This window comes from Myotis yumanensis, unplaced genomic scaffold (assembly GCF_028538775.1).
Source record: "Myotis yumanensis isolate MYYU_CA2020_CCGP unplaced genomic scaffold, mMyoYum1.0.hap1 SCAF_3, whole genome shotgun sequence".
Lineage (NCBI taxonomy): Eukaryota > Metazoa > Chordata > Mammalia > Chiroptera > Vespertilionidae > Myotis > Myotis yumanensis.
The window spans coordinates 158495731-158514898 of record NW_027223754.1 but is presented as its reverse complement, the minus strand read 5'-3'; the positions used below and the strand labels follow the sequence as shown (position 1 = coordinate 158514898).

General features: G+C 46.4%; 1 protein-coding gene across 2 annotated transcripts; it reads right to left on the bottom strand.

Annotated features, from left to right (window-relative positions):
- Window positions 1-6447: 6447 nt before the first annotated feature.
- NACA (nascent polypeptide associated complex subunit alpha) lies at window positions 6448-18694 on the bottom strand. 2 transcript variants are annotated; one of them, XM_070409956.1, is made up of 8 exons: window positions 18597-18694; window positions 17646-17717; window positions 8349-8434; window positions 8115-8192; window positions 7640-7786; window positions 7109-7237; window positions 6789-6911; window positions 6451-6594 (listed from the first exon to the last, which is right to left on the bottom strand). In XM_070409956.1, the coding sequence occupies exons 2-8, from the start codon at window positions 17713-17715 to the stop codon at window positions 6580-6582; spliced, it is 648 nt and encodes a 215-aa protein (XP_070266057.1). In that variant the 5' UTR covers window positions 17716-17717; window positions 18597-18694; the 3' UTR covers window positions 6451-6579. The 2 variants fall into 2 exon arrangements, with proteins under 2 accessions (XP_070266056.1, XP_070266057.1); XM_070409955.1 differs by lacking the exons at window positions 17646-17717; window positions 18597-18694 and adding an exon at window positions 9636-15839 and having other exon boundaries at window positions 6448-6594.
- Between the last annotated feature and the right edge of the window lie 474 nt (window positions 18695-19168).

The following is a 19168-nucleotide window of genomic DNA, read 5'->3' as shown; positions in this document are numbered from 1 at the left end:
GCTACAGAACTTCACTGGAGAACCTAGACAGAACATGGCAAAAGAACCTGGCTGGAGAACCTAGCGAGAGAACATGGCACCAGAACTTGGTTGGAGTTCCTAACCAGAACTTCGCTGGAGATCCTGGAGGGAGAACCTCGCTATGCTGATGAACTGAAACCAGTTTCCATGTCATTCATTCTTAGCCAACTCCGTCCACACCTTTGGGGATCCCTGGACCTGTTGGGGTTGGACCCCAACAAGGAAGGGAGAGGGGTAGTTAGAAACATCGATGAGAGAGAAACATGGATCAATTGCCTCCTGCACACCCCCTACTGGGGATGGAATTGAACCTGGGACTCTTCAGTCCACAGGCTGACATTCTATCCATTGAGCCAAACTGGTTGGGGCTGTATTCATGCTTTAAAATATTTGACATTTATTATAGGACATGTATAGGAATGTAAAGACCAATAAATTCCATTTCCCCAAGACCTCATCCAGGAGTACCAAACCCAATCTTCAGGAGTCAGGCATGCATATATGTTTGTAGCTACCAGGCAAGAAAATAGACATTAAAGCACACTAAAGAGGCCAAATGTGAAAGCAATAAAATCCAAGTTCTGTACTTAAACATTTCCATACTAATTGAACAATTCTCAGGGCTAAATTTGGCTCACCATTTTATCACTCCTGTTGTAGATAGATAAGGGCAAAAAGAATGGCAGGTACAAGTTATGCTGGTATATTAGGAAAGAACATAGGCAAAGGATTGCAAAATAAACAGCTTGCTTTATTCAAGTAGTTTTGTGTATTTGTGAAGGCTGGAGTATAAGGTTTTTTAAAATAATGATTTTTTAAAATTTTGGGTTTAAAAAAAAAATTTATTTCAGAGAGGAAGGGAGAGGAAGAGATAGAAACATCAATGATGAGAGAGAATAATTGACTGGCATCCTCCTGCATGCCCCTCACTGGGGATCAAGCCTGCAACTCGAGCATGTGCCCTGACTGGAATTGAACCATGACCATCCTGGTTCATAGGCTGATAGTCAACCACTGAGCCACTGTAATTAGGTGAAAAAAAATTATGGATTTTTAGAGAGAGGAACGGAAAGAGAGAGAGAGAGAGATTTGTTGTTCCACTTATTTATGCATTTATTGGTTGGTTGCTTTTGCATGTACCCTGACTGGGGAGCGAACCCACAACCTTGGCATATGGGGATGATTGATGCTTATCAACTGAACTACCTGACCAGGCCTGGAGCATAAGGTTTGAGAGTTCAGTGTTACTTTATAACATACATTGAAATTTTTAACTATTTGTGTATTTGCCTAGTCTTGTCACCAGACTTATGATGGTAAAGAAGGGGTCTTGTAGCCTATTCCATTGCCTGGAACACAGGTTAAATGCTCCTCGTATGAATGGTTCAGAAATATGTAGAGCTATAAACATGGAGGCCAATCTATGAAATTGTCATATTTGCATTTCTCATTAGACTAATTTCCAAATATTGTGTCTTATTCTCTGTTGGAACCTCAGTGCTTAGCAAATAGTAGGAACTGAGGAATTTATGAAATGAATGAATACTGATTCCCACTTGTTTTCATCCTCTATTCCAATGAGAGAAGTATGTAAGATCGACTGAGTATGCAAGGCTTTAGACCTAGTTCTTGAACCAGTTTAACAGATTTTTAAAAAAGTTTTTATTGATTTTAGAGACAGAGGGAGAGGGATAGAGAAAAATTGATGTGAGAGGGAAACACCAATTGGTTGCCTCCTGCACACTCACCTGGGAATCCAACCACAACCTGGGCATGTACCCTGACCGGGAATCAAACCAGTGACTTTCTGGTGCACAGGATGACACGCAACCAACTGAGCCACACTGGCCAGGGCTAGAATTCTGATTTGACTTATTTTGAACAAAATGTTTAATGACTTAAATGATTTAAAGTTTGAAAATTGCTGCCAAAACCGGTTTGGCTCAGTGGATAGAGCGTCGGCCTGTGGACTGAAGGGTCCCAGGTTCGATTCCGGTCGGGGGGCATGTACCTTGGTTTCGGGCACATCCCCACTGGGGGGTGTGCAGAAGGCAGCTGATCGATCTCTCTCATTGATGTTTCTAACTCTCTATCCCTCTCCCTTCCTCTCTGTAAAAAAATCAATAAAATATATTTTAAAAAAAGTATGAAGAGGGGGATAAACAAATATTTTGAAAATCTGGTAGGGAATGTCTATGAAAAAGGAGCCTGTGACAGGATTAGGATGACACAGGTTTCTTTCCTTTAAAACTGGGTGGGTGAGTGGGAAGAGATCAACCAAAGAACTTGTATGCATGTATGCATAACCCATGGACACAGACAATAGGGTAGTTGAGGGCCTGGGGCAGGGGATGGGGGCAGGCTAGAAGGGGGCAATGGGAGGAAAAGGGGACATGTGTAATACTTTCAACAATAAAGATTTAATTAAAAAAATAAAAGTATACACTTAACATAAAATGTACAGTTCAGTGGGATTACTTAAGTATGTTCACATTGTTTTCCAACCATCACCACTATCCATCCCTAGAACTACTACATCTTCTGCAAATGGAATTCTGCACCATTAAACCATTTTCCTCAGCCCCCAGCATCCACCATTCTACTTGGTCTCTATGAATTTGACTAATCTAAGTGGAATCATATTTGGTTTTTTGTGATTGACTTATTTCACTTAGCTTAATGTCCTCAAGGTTCATCCATGTTGTGGAATTTCCTTTTTTTAAGGCTGAATAATATCCCATTATAAATATAACTAGGGGCTCAGTGCATGAATTTGTGCACCTTGAAAGGAACTATAGGCTATGAGGCTGCGGTGGGCACAGGGGTGGGTCTCGACCCATCCTCCGTGCCCTCGCCCCCCAGCTCCTCTGCCAGCAGCCCTGCTTGGTAGTGATTTGGGCCAGCGCAGGCAGCAGGTAGAGCAGTGGCTGCTGCCCCCATCACCCCTCAGGAGCAGGGGGAGGTGGAGAAGCCCTGAGGGATGATTGGGGCCAGCGCCGGCAAGTGGGTATGAGCAGTGGCTCCGGCACTGGCAGCAGGTGCGAGTGCTGGGCAGGACCCTAGCACACAGGAGCAAAGAATTTTCAGTAACCATCAGAGGCTCGCCCTAATGACAGCAACCGGAGTTCTGCCTTGGTCTGGTGCCCCTGCTCACCTGCTCCACTGGCCCACCATGGCGATCCCCATCATGTTCTGTGTACGCCCCCTGGTGGTTAGCACACCTCATAGCAACTGGTTGTTTCACCATTTGGTCTATTTGCATATTAGCCTTTTATTATATAGGAGGATATATATACACACACATTTTGTTTATTCATTCCTCTGTGAGGAGCACTTAGGTTGCTTTTACTTTTTGGCTACTGTGAATAATGCTGATTGGGTGTACATATGTCTCTGAGGCTTTCAATTAAATATCCAGAAGTGGTTTGGCTGGTGTGGTTCAGTGGTTGAGCACTGACCTATGAACCAGGAGGTCATGGTTTGATTCTGGGTCAGGGCACATGCCTGGTTTGCAGGGTCAATCCTTTGTGGGGTGTGCAGGAGGCAGTCAATGATTGTCTCTCATCATTGATGTTTCTCTCTCTCCCTTCCTCTCTGAAATCAATAAAACATATTTTAAAAAAAACCACCCAGAAATGGAATTGCTAGATCACATGGTAATTGTTGAAAACTCCCATGCTGCTGTCCATAGCAGCTGCACCACTTTATATTACCATCAACAGTGCAGAGGTTCTAATTTTACATCTTCACCAACACTCATTTAAAAAAATGTTTTTGATTTTAAGAAACATTCTGCCAAGACCGGTTTGGCTCAGTGGATAGAGCATCGGCCTGCGGACTGAAAGGTCCCAGGTTCGATTCCGGTCAAGGGCATGTACCTGGGTTGCGGGCACATCCCCAGTGGGGAGTGTGCAGGAGGCAGCTGATCGATGTTTCTAACTCTCTCTCTCCCGTCCTCTCTGTAAAAAATCAATAAAATATATTTAAAAAAAAAGAAAAAAAAAAAGAAACATTCATTGGCTGCCTCCTGCACGCCCCCTACTGGGGATTGAGCCCACAACCTTGGCATGTGCCCTGACTGGAATTAAACCATGACATCCTGGTGCACAGGACAGTGCTCAATCGACTGAACCACACTGGCTGGGCAACTCATTTTTTGATAGTCATCTTCCTAATGCATGAGTGGTACATTTTAAGTCCTTGACCCATTTTTAAATGTTTTGTTCTTTATATATTCTGAATATTAATCCCTTATTGCCAAGTATTTTTCAATCTGTGTGTTGCCTTATTACTGTTGACTTTTGTCCTTTGACAGATAAATTTTGGTGAAATCCAATTTTGTTGTTGTTGCCTATTTTATGGTTTTAGGTCTTTCATCTACTTGTAGTTCATTCTTTTACTCATGGATATCATTTCCCCAACATCGTTAGTTCCAAAGACTAGGTTTCCTTTTTGTATGACCAAATGGATAGCTGTGTCGTTCATGTCAGCAGGAAATATATATGGAAAAATTTGGATAGGTAATGGAAAGAACTACATCTATCTCCATTGATAGTTCTTGGAAATAAAGTTGAAGTGAAAAGCAATTTGCAGGAAGACATGCTTTTGAATATTTAATAATTTTAAAAATCAATTTTTAAGTGAGTGGTAGAAACATGGTGAGAATATAGCTAAGAACTAAAACTGGTCTACTACCCCTCCCCCCCCCCTTAAAAAATAAGGGTCATTTAGTAAACCTGTGCCAGTTTTAGATTCTTAGCCAAAACTTTCAACAATCCTATACGTTTTGTAGTAGGCCTATTTTTATAGATGAAGCCAGACGTTAAGGTATCCTTGTTAAATGGTCTACTGAATATTTGAACACAGGTATTTAATCAGTTTGAGAACCAGGAAGGAGTAATTCCTCGTCAAAAGGTTTAACCTATACACTCCATAATCATTCTGTGACAAAGTTAGTTAGTTGTACATTTCAAGGATGGTGGGAAAAATGGTTAAGGGAAAGGAATCAATGGTAGAAAGGGTTAGCAATAGCAAGGTCCTTGAGGTGGGAAGAAACAGAACTACAGCACTGGTGGCTGTGATAGCCTTGAACAATACAATTCTCTAAAAAAGTAACCAAGAATTGGCAGTTTGTTAACTGTACAGAAGGAAGGATGAGGAAATTTTGAGTTAATACAGTATCCCTAAGTTTCTTCCTGAAGTGAGAATTACTGGCTGTCTCAGATTTGGCAGCCTAGGGGCCTATTGTTAGCCTAATAAAACTAATCTGTTCTATCCCAGTGAAATGGAAGCAGGACATCATTCCCAGTCAGGAGTCAATTTGTGCTTCTCCAGGATAGCCTGCCACAAAGAAAAGGTACATACAATACTTTTAGTGACTGTCTTTGGGGAAGTTATTTAACCTCTTTGGTACTTAACTTTCACATCACTAAAATAATACTCTCATAGGAACTGAGAAGACTGGATTCAATGAAATGTCTATAAGTTTTAGATCCAAAAATCTTCCATGACGTTAATCTTCCTTTCTAACATTCCTTCTAGGTGTATCACTTATTCATTTTAGATTCTTCCTTTAAATTACTTATAGCCTTCCTATTCCCAAATTTTAGTTCCTTGCTTTACCCCAGACCATATTACAACCTAAACCCAGAAAGTTTAACTTTACTCTTCTTAGGACTTCTATAGCACTATTTATATTTATCATAATCTGGGTAATCACCTGTACGTTTGCCTGGTACAGTTCTGGTTTTCACTCATTGTCTTAGCATGATTAAGGCTACCCTAATCATAATTTACTTTGCAGATTAAAATGTGAGAGAGCAGAGTGTTTGCATTGTATATAATAATCAAAATCCTTCCCTTCATAAGGTAGCTTCTGATGTTCTACAAAGTGTGGTCTTTTCATCACATCCATGATGCAATCTCTTCAATCCTCTATTAAGCTCTTACATGTCAAAATGTAACCAATGTGCACTGCCTCTCATAAAGGAAAGATAAGGTCCAAAGTGTTCAGAAAGACTGTAGGTTAGAGAAGGAGCTAATTATTAAATAAAGAAGAATCAGCATATGATAATGCTTAACATTTGGGAAAGAAATTGAAAACAAGAAATGTAACAATTAAGTTGTAGTCTCTGAAGACAAGAAGGTCTTACACAATAGGGTGGCAAAGGCCTGCGGTGAGCTATAAGGTGTCAATGGGAGATAAAAGAGGACATATGTAATACTTTCAACAATAAAGATTAAAAAAAAGAAAAAAAGGTCTTAACAGATAGCCTGGTACATACAATACTTTCCTTCTTACCAGAAAGGAAAAGGCTGAGATTTTAAGGGGTAATCTGTGGCATTAAATCTTTTCAACTGAAGCTGAGGTCTTAAGAGTAATAAATGTGCTTTCATTTCTAGAGTCTTTTTGCTTTCTGGGGGGAAGAGATCAAGCATCCACTGAGTTCATCCCACAAGAAGCCATAACTTTATTAATGATAGAAACAGTACAAATTTCAAACCAAGCTGCAGTAACTCTTTTGAAACACACAAAAAAGGGTCTTCCTTTTTAGATGGTTACATTGTTAATTCCTGTAAGAGAAAAGAGATAATCAGAGGTATAATAGGCAAACTGACAGAATTCAGGTCACTAAAATTTAAGGCAACTCAAGACAGGCTTTGGAATGAGGTTTCCTAATTGGCTGATAATAAACATAAGAAAATCAAGTCACCCATAATTGGTCAGGTCACTCCAGGGAGTCAGGAATCAAGGCTTGGACACTTACCATAATAGCATTTACAATATCATTACTGTTGTTCTTCAGGGCTCGGACTGCCTTTGCTCTTGACACATTTGCTTGTGACATGACCAATTCTATGTCCTTAACTTCCACACCTGTTTCATCAACCTGAGAGAGAGGGAAAAACACATGTAATAAACTAAAGGCAAGAACAACTTCAGTATAGTTTGTTGGAGTCAGTCTTAACTCAAAAACTATTTCACTCAATGGGACTTAAGAGACTAAAACAATATAGAACCCACCCATCAATACAAACATAATACTACCTGGAGAGAATTAAAAGTATAAAAGATTCCCTTATATACCTCTTCCTCTTCACTCTCCTCTTGTACAGTTGGAGTCTGTGTGTTTTCTTGAATGTTTGAGACAGCTTCACCTTGAACTTTGAATTTCTCAGCAGCTGCTAGCTGTGCTTGCTGAGATAAATCCTCAATCTGTAGAACAGAAAATAAGAGATTCATGTGAACAGATCTGTCTGTAGTAAGTGAAAGAAATCATTTACATATTTTCCAAACTTGCACTCTAAACTCACTTCAGGTTAACTTACTATAGCTATATAGCTTTAAATAGTTTGCCCTCACTCAGATTATAGATCATTGTAGAAGCAGCTTATGTTTAAAGCAGTGATTTTCAACTGGAGGGGATATCTGTCCAATATCTGGAGTTTTTTTGTTTTTGCTTTTTTAAAATTACAACTGGATGTGATCCTGTTAAATAAAGCATCTATAATGCATAGGGCAGCCCTTCCACAACAAAGAATTACTGACCCAAAATATCAATGGTGCTGAGCTTGAGAAACCCTGGTCTAGAGCAATTCCCATGAAAACTTCCCTTACCTTGGCTTCACCAAAAACTATGTAGGTATCTGAAGCAGGGCTCTTGTAGACATCTGGTTTTGTGATGACAAAGAGGATATTCTTAGATTTCCGTATAGTGACCCTAGTAACCCCTGTAACCTGTCGAAGACCCAGTTTGGACATAGCCTAAGGAACAAAAGAACATCAGGTTTTCAAATTTTTTAGAAGCAGCGCCAGGAAGTAAGGACCACAGTAATACCACATCCAAAAAGAAAGTCTTTTTCTGGGCTAAGAAAAGTTTATGTAAGAATACAGAATGGATTCCCAGGACTTCTGGGTTTCCTGCCACAACAGCTTCTGTTACTTTAACTAAACACGATTCTACTCCCACCCAGAGTCTGTCCCTCTGAAGCTGCTTCATCAGAAATGGTCTTAAAAAAAAAAAAAAAAAAAAAAAAAAAAAAAAAAAGGAAGTCCCTGGGCACCAGTCCTTGTTTATAACTTAAAGTATTACCTTCCGTGCCTTCTTTTCACTCCGGCTCTGTTTTGCTTTACTGACTGGTTCTTCATCGATTTCAGCTGCCGCCGCCAGCTAAAATAAAACAGTAAGCTGAAAGGTAAGACTTGTATTCCACAATCCCCCTGTGGTTTTCCCTTTATGAAAGTTTACAGCTCCAGATATGTAAGTCATCTTCTCTGGTCAGCCCCTATTCCAAGTATTTATACCAATGAGTAAGATAATACCTACCTGGGCTTGTTGTGTGGTTGCCTGTGTGGAATCTTGTTCTTCGAGCTCTGGTACTGATTCATCACTGTCAGATTCTGTTCCAGACCCTAGGAGGCAAAATAATTTTTAGTAATTTTTAGTGGAGATTAAAAGGAGGCTTGTCACACCATGGCCTGCTTGGACTAGAGGTCACTGGCTTATTTTAAACCTCGTAAAGTTAAATGTAAATCAACTGACTTGTATAAAGTCAGCTTGATAGCCCCCTACTTAGTTACAAACTAGTGTGTATACATTCTTAAAGACCCAGCCCCAGAAATGAGAGGTAATTACTAGATTCAGCTGAACAGTTTATATGCTATAACTGCTTCATTTCCCTCAAGGCCTTCACTTCTTGGCATAGGCGAACACCAATGACCTATGTAACTCCAACCACTATCCAATAGCCCAACCATCCCAGAAAGGTTCTGGCAGACAAGGTGTCTGCAGATACACGGAAGTGAAAAACACTTTCACATTGTGGCAGCAGATGAGGAAGGGAACTTTCCCCTTATCCTTTAAACTGCGTTTGGGGAGGCCAGAAGCAGTTATGTACACACATTTAGCCTTATTTTCAAGCCACTGACCCCAGCAATTTGATCTAATAAATAGTACTTCAAGATTCTCTCAATGATGCCAACCTACAGTTCCAATAGTCACCTTTACTAGTTATCGTCCTGTGACCTCTCCCATTTCTTTCAAACATAATTCATATATTTTAAATTTTCCTCAATTGAAAGGCCAAGCACAATAGACTACTGAGGGAAAAAAGCATATACCTACACCATTCTCAGGCTAGGAAAAATAGGTCTTTTAAACAAAGGAAGTCCCTGGGCACTGGTCCTTACTAATTCCAAGAAGTGAACAGAAATTCAAATAGTTCCAATATTCAATAGCTTCCCAATATTTTAGCAAATCCCAGGCCCAGGGACAAGGTTAGTGATGTGGTAGAAATTAGAGCAGATTAAGATCTAGAAGGTCTTTGGTTTTCAACATCACATCAGTTAGGCAAAATTATGGAAACTCAGGGTTAGTCTGGATCCCCATTACACAAGATGATACATAATGGACTATCTGAAATGATGAAAACCAAGATTGTTCCACATTCCTAGAGCTGTTGCACTTAAAATGATCATTCTAATTCTATGTTCTATGTTCAAACACAAGCAGATATTCTGGAGAAAGTGGCGCATCCTAGGGTTAGTAATGGTGGGTAGCCCCCAGGAGGAGTGTGGGCGACACACCATGCACACAGCAAACCAAGGCAAATACCCTTGTTGTTCTTCAGAACAGGTTGCTTGGCAGAGGGGGTTGGGGCAGGGATCCCAGCAGGTTTGGGGGTGGGCATGTTGACGAGGACCGGCTGGAAAGGCACTCCCCCCGAGATTGGTTCCGGGGGAATCAGAGGCGGCAGCTCATCCTCATCAGCGGGGGCTGAGGGCTTACAGGATGATTCCAGCACCAGCCCAGGTGAGGACGGCAGAGGTTGCTGTTTAGGAAGCAGAGGGGGAACTGGGGAGGGAGCAAGAGGCAGAGAGACTGATGGGGTGGGTGCTGGAGAGACAGGTGCTGATCCAGCTTTAGGAAGGACCTTCTCAGAAGCCGCTGTTGCTAGAGGCGTAGATGTCTCAGACTTGGGATGAGGAGCCAAGGGACCCTTTGGAGAAGTGCCTTTCTGAGTGGAGACTGCCAGTAGAGGGGTTGGAGGAGCCACTGTAGAAAGGGGTCCTTTAGTACCATTCTTGGCTGAGGGATCTGAGCACACAGGAGGTGAACTCTTCTTGGCTGGTGGACCTTTCTGAGTGGGAGCTATGACGACTGGTGCATTTTCTGAAGCTGGGCCAGTAAGTACTGCTTTGAGAGCTGTGGAGCCTTCCTTTATTGGGAGCCCTTTAGATGCCTGAGGGGCAGTGGATCCCAAGGGACATGTGACTGGAACTGGTAAGGCAGGGGACTCTTTGGAGGATGGGATTGCTGGGCCACCTGTGGAGGCTGGGGCAGCTGAGGGCTCTTTGGGGGATGGAGTTTTAGCTGGGGTTCTTTTAGGAGATGGAGTTGCTGGGGCCCCTTTGGGGGCTGGGGTTTTCTTTGGGGATGAAGTTGTTGGGGCCCCTTTGGGGGCTGGGGCAGCTGAGGGCTCTTTGGGGGATGAAGTTGATGGGGTCCCTTTGGGGGTTGGGGTAGCTGAGAGCTCTTTGGGGGCTGGAAGAGTCACAGCTGAAGGAGTAGAAGCCACTTTGGGGCCTGGTGTAGCTGAGACCTCTTTGGGGGATGGAGTTTTAGCTGGGGTTCTTTTAGGAGATGGAGTTGCTGGGGCCCCTTTGGGGGCTGGAGAAGCTGAGGGCTCTTTGGGAGTTGGTGTTGCTGGGACCCCTTTGGGGGTTGGGGTATCTGAGGGCTCTTTGGGAGATGGAGCAGCTGGAGCTCCTTTGGGGGCTGGGATTCTTTTGGGGGATGAAGTTGTTGGGGCCCCTTTAGGGGCTGGGGTATCTGAGGGCTCTTTGGGGGATGGAGTTGCTGGAGCCCCTTTGGGGGCTGGGGTTTTTTTGGGGGATGAAGTTACTGGAGCCCCTTTGGGAGCTGAGGTTCTTTTGGGGGATGAAGTTGCTGGGGCCCCTTTGGGGGCTGGGGTATCTGAGGGCTCTTTGAGGGATGGAGCTGCTGGGGCCCCTTTGGGCTCTTTGGAAGATGGAGTTGCTGGGGGCCCTTTGGGGAGTGGGGCAGCTGAGGGCTCTTTGGGGGATGGAGCTGCTGGGGTCCCTTTGGGCTCTTTGGAAGATGGAGTTGCTGGGGGCCCTTTGGGGGCTGGGGCAGCTGAGGGCTCTTTGAGGGATGGAGCTGCTGGGGCCCCTTTGGAAGATGGAGTTGCTGGGGGCCCTTTGGGGGCTGGGGCAGCTGAGGGCTCTTTGGGGGATGGAGCTGCTGGGGCCCCTTTGGGCTCTTTGGAAGATGGAGTTGCTGGGGGTCCTTTAGGAGCTGGGGTATCTGAGGGCTCTTTGAGGGATGGAGCTGCTGGGGCCCCTTTGGGCTCTTTGGAAGATGGAGTTGCTGGGGCCCCTTTGGGGGCTGGGGCAGCTGAGGGCTCTTTGGGGGATGGAGCTGCTGGGGCCCCTTTGGGCTCTTTGGAAGATGGAGCTGCTGGGGCCCCTTTGGGCTCTTTGGAAGATGGAGTTGCTGGGGCCCCTTTGGGCTCTTTGGAAGATGGAGTTGCTGGGGGCCCTTTGGGGGCTGGGGCAGCTGAGGGTTCTTTGGGGGATGGACTTGCTGGGGCCCCTTTGGGGGTTGGGGTTCTTTTGGGGGATGAAGTTGCTGGGGCCCCTTTGGGGGCTGGGGTATCTGAGGATTCTTCGGGAGATGGAGTTGCTGGGGTATCTGAGGGCTCTTTGGGGGATGGGGCAGCTGAGGGCTCTTTGGGGGATGGAGTTGTTGGGGCCCCTTTGGAGGCTGAGGTTCTTTTGGGGGATGAAGTTGTTGGGGCCTCTTTGGGGGTTGGGGCAGCTGAGGGCTCTTTGGGGGATGGAGTTGCTGGGGCCCCTTTGGGGGTTGGGGTTCTTTTAGGGGCTGAAGTTGCTGGGGCCCCTTTGGGGGCCGGGGCAGCTGAGGGCTCTTTAGGGGATGGGGTTGCTATGGTATCCGAGAGTTCTTTGGGAGATGGAATTGCTGAGGCCTCTTTGGGGGCTGGGGCAGCTGAGGGCTCTTTGAGGGATGGAGTTGCTGGGGTACTTGAGGACTCTGTGGGAGATGGAGCTGCGGGAGCCCCTTTGGGGGCCAGGGCAGCTGAGGGGTCTTTGGGGGATGGAGTTGTTGGGGCCCCTTTGGAGGCTGGGGTTCTTTTGGGGGATGTAGTTGTTGGGGCCTCTTTGGGGGTTGGGGCAGCTGAGGGCTCTTTGGGGGATGGAGTTACTGGGGCCCCTTTGGGGGCTGGGGCTGTTGGAGACTCTTTGGGGGGTGGCATAGCTAGAGGCCCTGTGGGAGATGGAGTTGCTGAGGTGCCTTTGGTGAATGGGGCAGCTGGGGACTCTCTGGGAGATGAAGTTGCTGAGGTTCCTTTAGGGGAAGGAAGGGACGTAACTGGGGGTTTGGGAGTCTCTTTAGGAGATGAGGTTGCTGGGCCCCTTTTTGGGGAGGGAGGAGCCATAGGTGAGGGAGTGCAGGCCCCTTTGGGAGGTGGGGTAGCTGGGGCTCCTTTGGGAGAGGAAGGAGTAATAGCTGGAGGAGGAGGAGTCTCTTTAGGGGATGGTTTTGCTGGCCCCCCTTTGGGGGATGAGGAGACAGCAGCTGGGGAAGTAGGGGCCCCTTTGGGGGATGGAGGAGTGGGGGAATGCTTCTTGGTTAGTGATTCCTTAGGGACTTCAAAAGAAAAAGTGGCCTCTGGAAGAAAGGAAGCTTCAATTCGAGAAACAGGAGATGAGAGATTGCCAGGAGTATCAGAGACAGCGGCTACATTTTTAGAAACAGAGGGGGCAAGAGTTAAGGTAGTAGAAGTAGCCGAACCCTTCTTGGTTGGAGGTCTTCCAGTCTGAGGAGACACACTAGTCCCTAAAGAAGATGGGGATTCAGCTAGGTAAGTTCCTTTGGAAGATGCAGCAACAGAAGCACCAACATCCTCAGTTGGGCATCCTTCAGGAGAGGAGGCCACAAATGCCAATGCTGAGCTATGAGAAATACTATGACTTATCTTTGTAACTTGAGGATTACCAGCTGGGGGAAGAGAGGGAAAGGGTTCTGATTTGGGAATTTCAGAAGACAGTGCCACAGTAGCTGGAGAAATAACATTCTGTGGGGATAACGTCATGGCTGGAGCCACAGAACAACTTTCAGAGGTGGGAGGAACCAAAGGTAAAGCAGTAAGAGCAGAAGTACCCTTCTTGGCTGGGTGGCTTTTAGGTGCTAAAGAGACAGTTCCTTCTAGAAAAGGGCTGGCTGTCGTTGTAGGAGTGAAGGTTCCTTTGATAGTTGTAGGAGTCCCCCCAGAAGTGGCAGCACTTTCCAAAGGAAATGTAGCTACACTTGGGGTAGTAAGAGAACCTTTGAGAAGCACACTGGTAGGGTCTGGACTTGCATAAGGATCTGTCTTGATTAGAGAGGCTGGGGAAATAGCACCCAGAGGAGAGGGAGTAGCAGCAGCTGGCTTGCCTACAGGCAGAGGCTCTACTCGGCTTTTGCTTGCTAAGGTGACTTCAGCACAGAGAGATATTTCCAGAGAAGATGTACTTTGGGGAGTGGGAGGATTTTGAGGGGCTGCCAGCGCCAATGGTAGTACAACAGGGTCTTTCTTGGTAGGGAGTCCTGCCTGAGCTGGTGAAATAGGGGTTCCTACAGGAGAGGCAGGGACAGTTTGGTGATCTTTCTGTGTTGGGAACTTGACCAATTGTGAAGCAGGGAGACTTTTGAGTTCCTCAGGTGCTGGCAGAGGAGGAGAGCCTGGTATCCCCAGAGCAGTTGTTACCCAAGGAGAAGGAAGCTCTTTGGGAGCCACAGGTGCCATAGCCAAGGCAGTATGGGAAGCTGAGTTCTTATTACTTATGAGACCTGATGAAATTGGAGGAGACACACAAGTAGCATTTACTACCTCAAAGGTGGTAGGTGTGGCAGAAATTGTAGAGGGGTTAGTCATCACAAGTGAGGTAATTCCAACAGAAGAAACAGGAGCTTTTTTCAAGCCTGGACTTCCTGGAGAAGCAGGAGGCATCTGGGCCTCTAAGGGTGGCTGATGAGTGGCATTAGGAGAGCCTTTGAGGGTGAGAGGGGCTGTAGGAGATAAGGGAGAAGAGACAGCTGCATTTGAGGGACCAGAAGAGCCGTAGGAGGATACACTAGTGATGGTAGAGAGTCCCTTGTCAACAGATAGAGGCAGAGAGGAAGCTGGAGCCCCCACTGGAAAGGCAGCCACAGCAGCAGGAGCCACCTCATTTCTGGAAGGAGGGGGAGAAATTACAGATTGCTGAGAAGGGCAAGAGGCCCCTATGGAAGAGTGGTGTACAGAAATGGTATCCACTATAGAATCAGACGGAACATTAGGGCCTGTCTGACCTACACACTGGACAGGAGAACCACGGCAACTCTGTTGTAAAGGTACAAGATGAGAGCCCATAGGAGTGAGAAAAACTGGGGGGACACTGGGAGTCATAGGAACAGACTGGGTTGGAAGAGGTAAGGCAGCAGATGGAGTAAGGGGTCCCTTTAGGCTGAGGCTTACAGAGTTTTGTGGAGAAGCCAGAGCTGAGGAAATAGGTATGCCTCTGACCTGAGGGGAAGTGATGGCTAGGGGAGTAGTGGGTGGTGTCTGAGCACAGGAGGCTACTCCAGATTGAACAGAAGAGGCCAAGGGAGTTAAAGGCTGGGAAGGAGCAGCACTGGCCTTATATGGAGGAATGGGGGTAACTTTTGGATTAGGGACTACTTGAGAGGGAGCTTGAATAGGAGAGGTCTTTGGTTCTGAGGAAGCAACGGGAGCTGACAGTGGTGTCACGGACCCTGACTTAGCCACAGCAGCTGAAGGAGGTGAACTAATAGGGTTAGGTGGATCAGCAGAGCTCTTCTGAACTGAGTGGGGAGGCAAGGCCACCAGAGTCAAGGGAGCTGAAGAGGGATGGGCACCTTTCAGAGTTGGAGTTATCATGGGAGAGGCCAGAGCTAAGGCAGCTGGGGAGATGGGAGGCCCTATTAGGTTTGGTAGGAAAGCTGGGGTGTCAGGGAGTGTAGGGGCAACTCCCAAGGGCAGGGCTGTCCCAGAGGACACCTGTGGAAAAGGAGCTTCAAAAGGGGTAGAGGCAATAGTGGAGGGAGAAAGGAATGGGGTAGGCTGGTTAGGGGTTGTCAGAGGGAACTGTTGTGGGGGCAGGGAGCAAGGAGGGGGAAGGGTTGGCACAGGCTGCCCTGAGGCAGCAGTGACACTCAAGGCTGAAGACACAGGAAGCACAGCTGGAGGAGAAAAGCAAAAAAGGGAATAAAGGCAAGGGAAGGAAAAAAATAAAGGTGAGTTATGCAGCCCAACTTGGTACAACATGTTTCCTAAGAAACACCAGAATTTTTAATCTGAGGAAAGTCACCACACAGGATTAGACAAAGGTGACAGGCAATAGTAACCCTTCCGAAACATAATTCAGGAGTCAAGTAAGAATACACCTCTCCCTTCCTTCCTTAAATGAACTCCAAGTCTTCTCACAGGCCATAGGATCACCACCACAGAAACAGCTGTTCCACCCTGTCCACCAGGGACCACGAACTAATTAAAACAGATACTGACAACCGGAATAAGGAAGGTAGTGAGTGTTGGTGCTGATGAGGAATGAGACAAAACCAGGTCTTTATATGCTCAGGTTTCCACCAGGTCAGGAAAAACCTGACTCTTTGAATAAGGCTTAAAGAAGTGGGTGTCTGGCAGAATTCAATTCTTCATAAAGTTGAAACGCTTCAGAATTTAATACTAAACCAATAAATCAGTCACTAAGCCTCCCTGTGCTTCAGCTTACTTACCCAAAACAAGCATACAAACAAAAAGAACAAGTGAGTTGTACTCCATAGTCTACAGACCTTCCCAGGTAATGTTACCTCCAAACATCAATCTCAGATAATTAGACTGCCAGGGAGAGAGCTTAGTCACAAGGGTAGGGACTGTATTATAATACTGTAACCCAACTGGTTAAGCCAGACTGCGGTTCTATTTTGGAAGTAGGGAATTGCAGTGGAGCAAATACATTGGATCCCCACCCCTTAATGTGGATAAGTATGTCATTCTGTCAAAATAGACCAATATCTGGCACTAGAGTAAAGCTAAGCAAGATATTCTGAATGACAGAAAAATCCATGCTTACTATTCAGGAGGTAACACAGGAGTAGAATAACAAATGCTCAACACTTTGAAGGGAATATTTAAAATAAAACAAAACAAAACAAAAAAGTCTGTAGCATGCAAATTCACAATTTTCTTAAAGTATTGTAGCACAGAAAAGACAGGCAGCTCAACCAGTTTTTCTTGGAGGGTTGGTAGGTAAAAGTCTTATGATTAAAATGCAATGCTTTCAAACATAATCAGAATTTGAAACTTAGAATGTTTTCCTCTGATGGGATAAGGACCAAATTACTTGGTTTAGACACCATAACCTATTTCCTGAGATAGTTTTCTCAGGTACTCTATTTAATGGCATTCCTTTTGAAGCTTGAAACCAAATTATTTGAAATTCATCTGAATTTCACTCTCTACATTTGTAAAATCAAGTTGTTCAACGAGACCTGAGCATTTTTATTTAACACCGAATTACAGGATCTTTAGAGAGCAGCCCTTTAGTCCCCTATAGTTCAAAGATTTCACATAGCTCATTCCCAAAGGCAGGGACACCCTCCCTTTTCTTTACCAGCAGCTGTATTAATCCCTTCAGCTGCTGAAATCAGACAGGTGGAGAGGGAGGACTTTAACACTTTCAACTATAAACAACTCTATTTTAATTCCAGAAGACGGGAATTGTTCTTAAGTGACAGGTGCAGTTAAAAAAAAAAAAATTAATTTACTATAAGAAAAAAAGATTACACCCTGAAGATTCCCTTCATTTAGTTTTGCACAACTCAGCAAGATCTTCATTAAAAAAGTAGTTTCACTAATCCCTTTCTCAAGTTTTATAGAGAAGCACTTTAACCAGAATTCAAAACTTGCCTTTACACCATGTTCTACACTCATTAATTTCAAAGCTGAAGAATAGTCAAAGGAAAGCTTTAATTCAATTCTGGGTTCCAGACAAGCTGTTGGACATCTCATCACCAATCCATAAAACAAGTAAACCGACCAAGAGGGTCCTTGGTCCCAGGAGGACACATTCACCACAGCACACATCTCATTCAGACACGTGATGAGGGCACAATGCCAAGCGCTGCCATCTAAAACCTTGATGCAACTTGCTGGCTGGACCTTCTCAAAAGCTCAGGTCTCCTTGGCCTGCCAGTGTGTCATGCAGTTCAAATAGGAAAGAATCACTGAGCCCCTGCCCAGCCCAGCTTTGCAGAGCTCCCTTGGAGGCAGTGGCCCCACCTACAGAACAGGCCAGGGAGCTTTCCACGTTCTTGAATCTTAAATATACGGTTTTCACCCCACTCCCAAACGAAGCCCCTTCCAAGGACAGCAGTTAATATCCTGGACGCTCATCCCCGACAGAGCTACAGCCTCACGTCTCTAATGAGAGACAACTCTGAAAGACAGAGGGGCATTCTCTTTGTCGCTGCACCCACCGAATGGCTTTAGGGTCCATCTCACCATCTGTCATCGGCGCGGGGACTAGGGGGTCCTACCTGTCTCAGCCTGGGGCTGTGGCAGCTCCTGCTCCGTAGCAGGGACGGTTTCTGTGGCTTCGCCGGGCATTTCTGAAGGAAGTAAAAAGGAGGCCTGAATTGACCGGGATCGTTCTGCTGCCCCCAACCCAGAGGCAGGTATTTTTCAAAAACTGCAGAAAACCGTGGCGCAAAATCATCAGGAGGGTGTTTGGGGACAACCCTCCCCAGGGAGCTGGCAAGAGCCGAGAAGCGTGACGTGACCCGCACATCGCTAACCCGGCGAGTCGCCCCTTCTTCCCCGCTCCCCTCCACTCCGCGGAGGGCGGCCTTCCCGGTTCCCGGGGGCTCGTCTGATTCCCCGTTTCCAGCCCCACCCCCCACACGGCGGCCATCGGCACTGCGTTCGCACCCCGAGAGGGAGGCTCCGGCCCGGCTCCGGCCGCGGGGGACGGCAGACGCTCCTATGAACCACCCCTCTCCCGCCGTTCACGCCGCCCGGGCTGGACCTCCAGGTCTCCGTGTGCCGACTTTCGGGAATCAAGAGGGAAAAGAGGGAGCCTTAGCCCCAAACACTCGTCACAATAAGAACGACGCGTGTGTGCGCGCGCGGAGGGGGAGGGGGCGGACTTCCAAGGCCGTGACCCCTTCACCTCCTACGGGTGATCCTGAAGCCGTTCCCAGCAGCAGACACACTTGGCCTCCGCCCCTAACTCCGCAAAGGCTCCCACCGCGACAGCCCCGGACTAACAGCGCGGCCCGCGGCACTCCTGCCCGGCGTTTGCCAGGACACCAGTCGCGGACCCCATTTTGTCCGGAGACACCAAAGCCACAATTCCCAGGGTCGAGTAGGAACCGGGGGGGCGCCACATAAAGCCTCTAACTCTCTTTAGGTCTCAGTCCCCCGGGGTGGCTTAGGCCGCGAGAAAGGCGGATGGTTGCGGATAGAGTAACAGCGAGGACACAACTTACTGTGCGGGGAACGCGGAACCAAGATGGCGGCAGAAAGAGAGCGAGCGACAGCGTGACCCACGCCTGTTGCAGGAGGAAGCCAGGCGGAGGGGGCGGGACTAGAGATCGCTTCCGGGTCAGGAGCGGCAGCCACTCACTTCCTCTCACTAGTGACCCGTCCGCGGCCACCTGTCTGTTCCCAGCAGGGGTGGTGACGAGTCTAAATAAGGATAAGGATTCAGAGCTGGACGCGCTGGCCTGCCGGGAGCTGTCTGCTCCGAGCCACGTGGTCCGAAGATAGCCGGCCCCTTCCGTCCCCCAGGTTGAAGCGTCTGGATACGTGAAGGAAGGGTAAATGCCACGAGAGAAGCAAGGTTGCTTCTGCAAATAGTGCAGCGTTATTATTTCGACTTTTGCTTTTCCTTTCTCAAATAATGCAGGAAATTATGAGGTTTTAAATAATATGGAATGCTACAGAGATTGTATTCACACCATTGTAAGGTAGCAGTGACCTACATGTTAACCCTTATTTTATTTTTGGAATACACAATTTTGGGTGATGTTGAAGTCATATATAAAATTCTTTTTGCCTG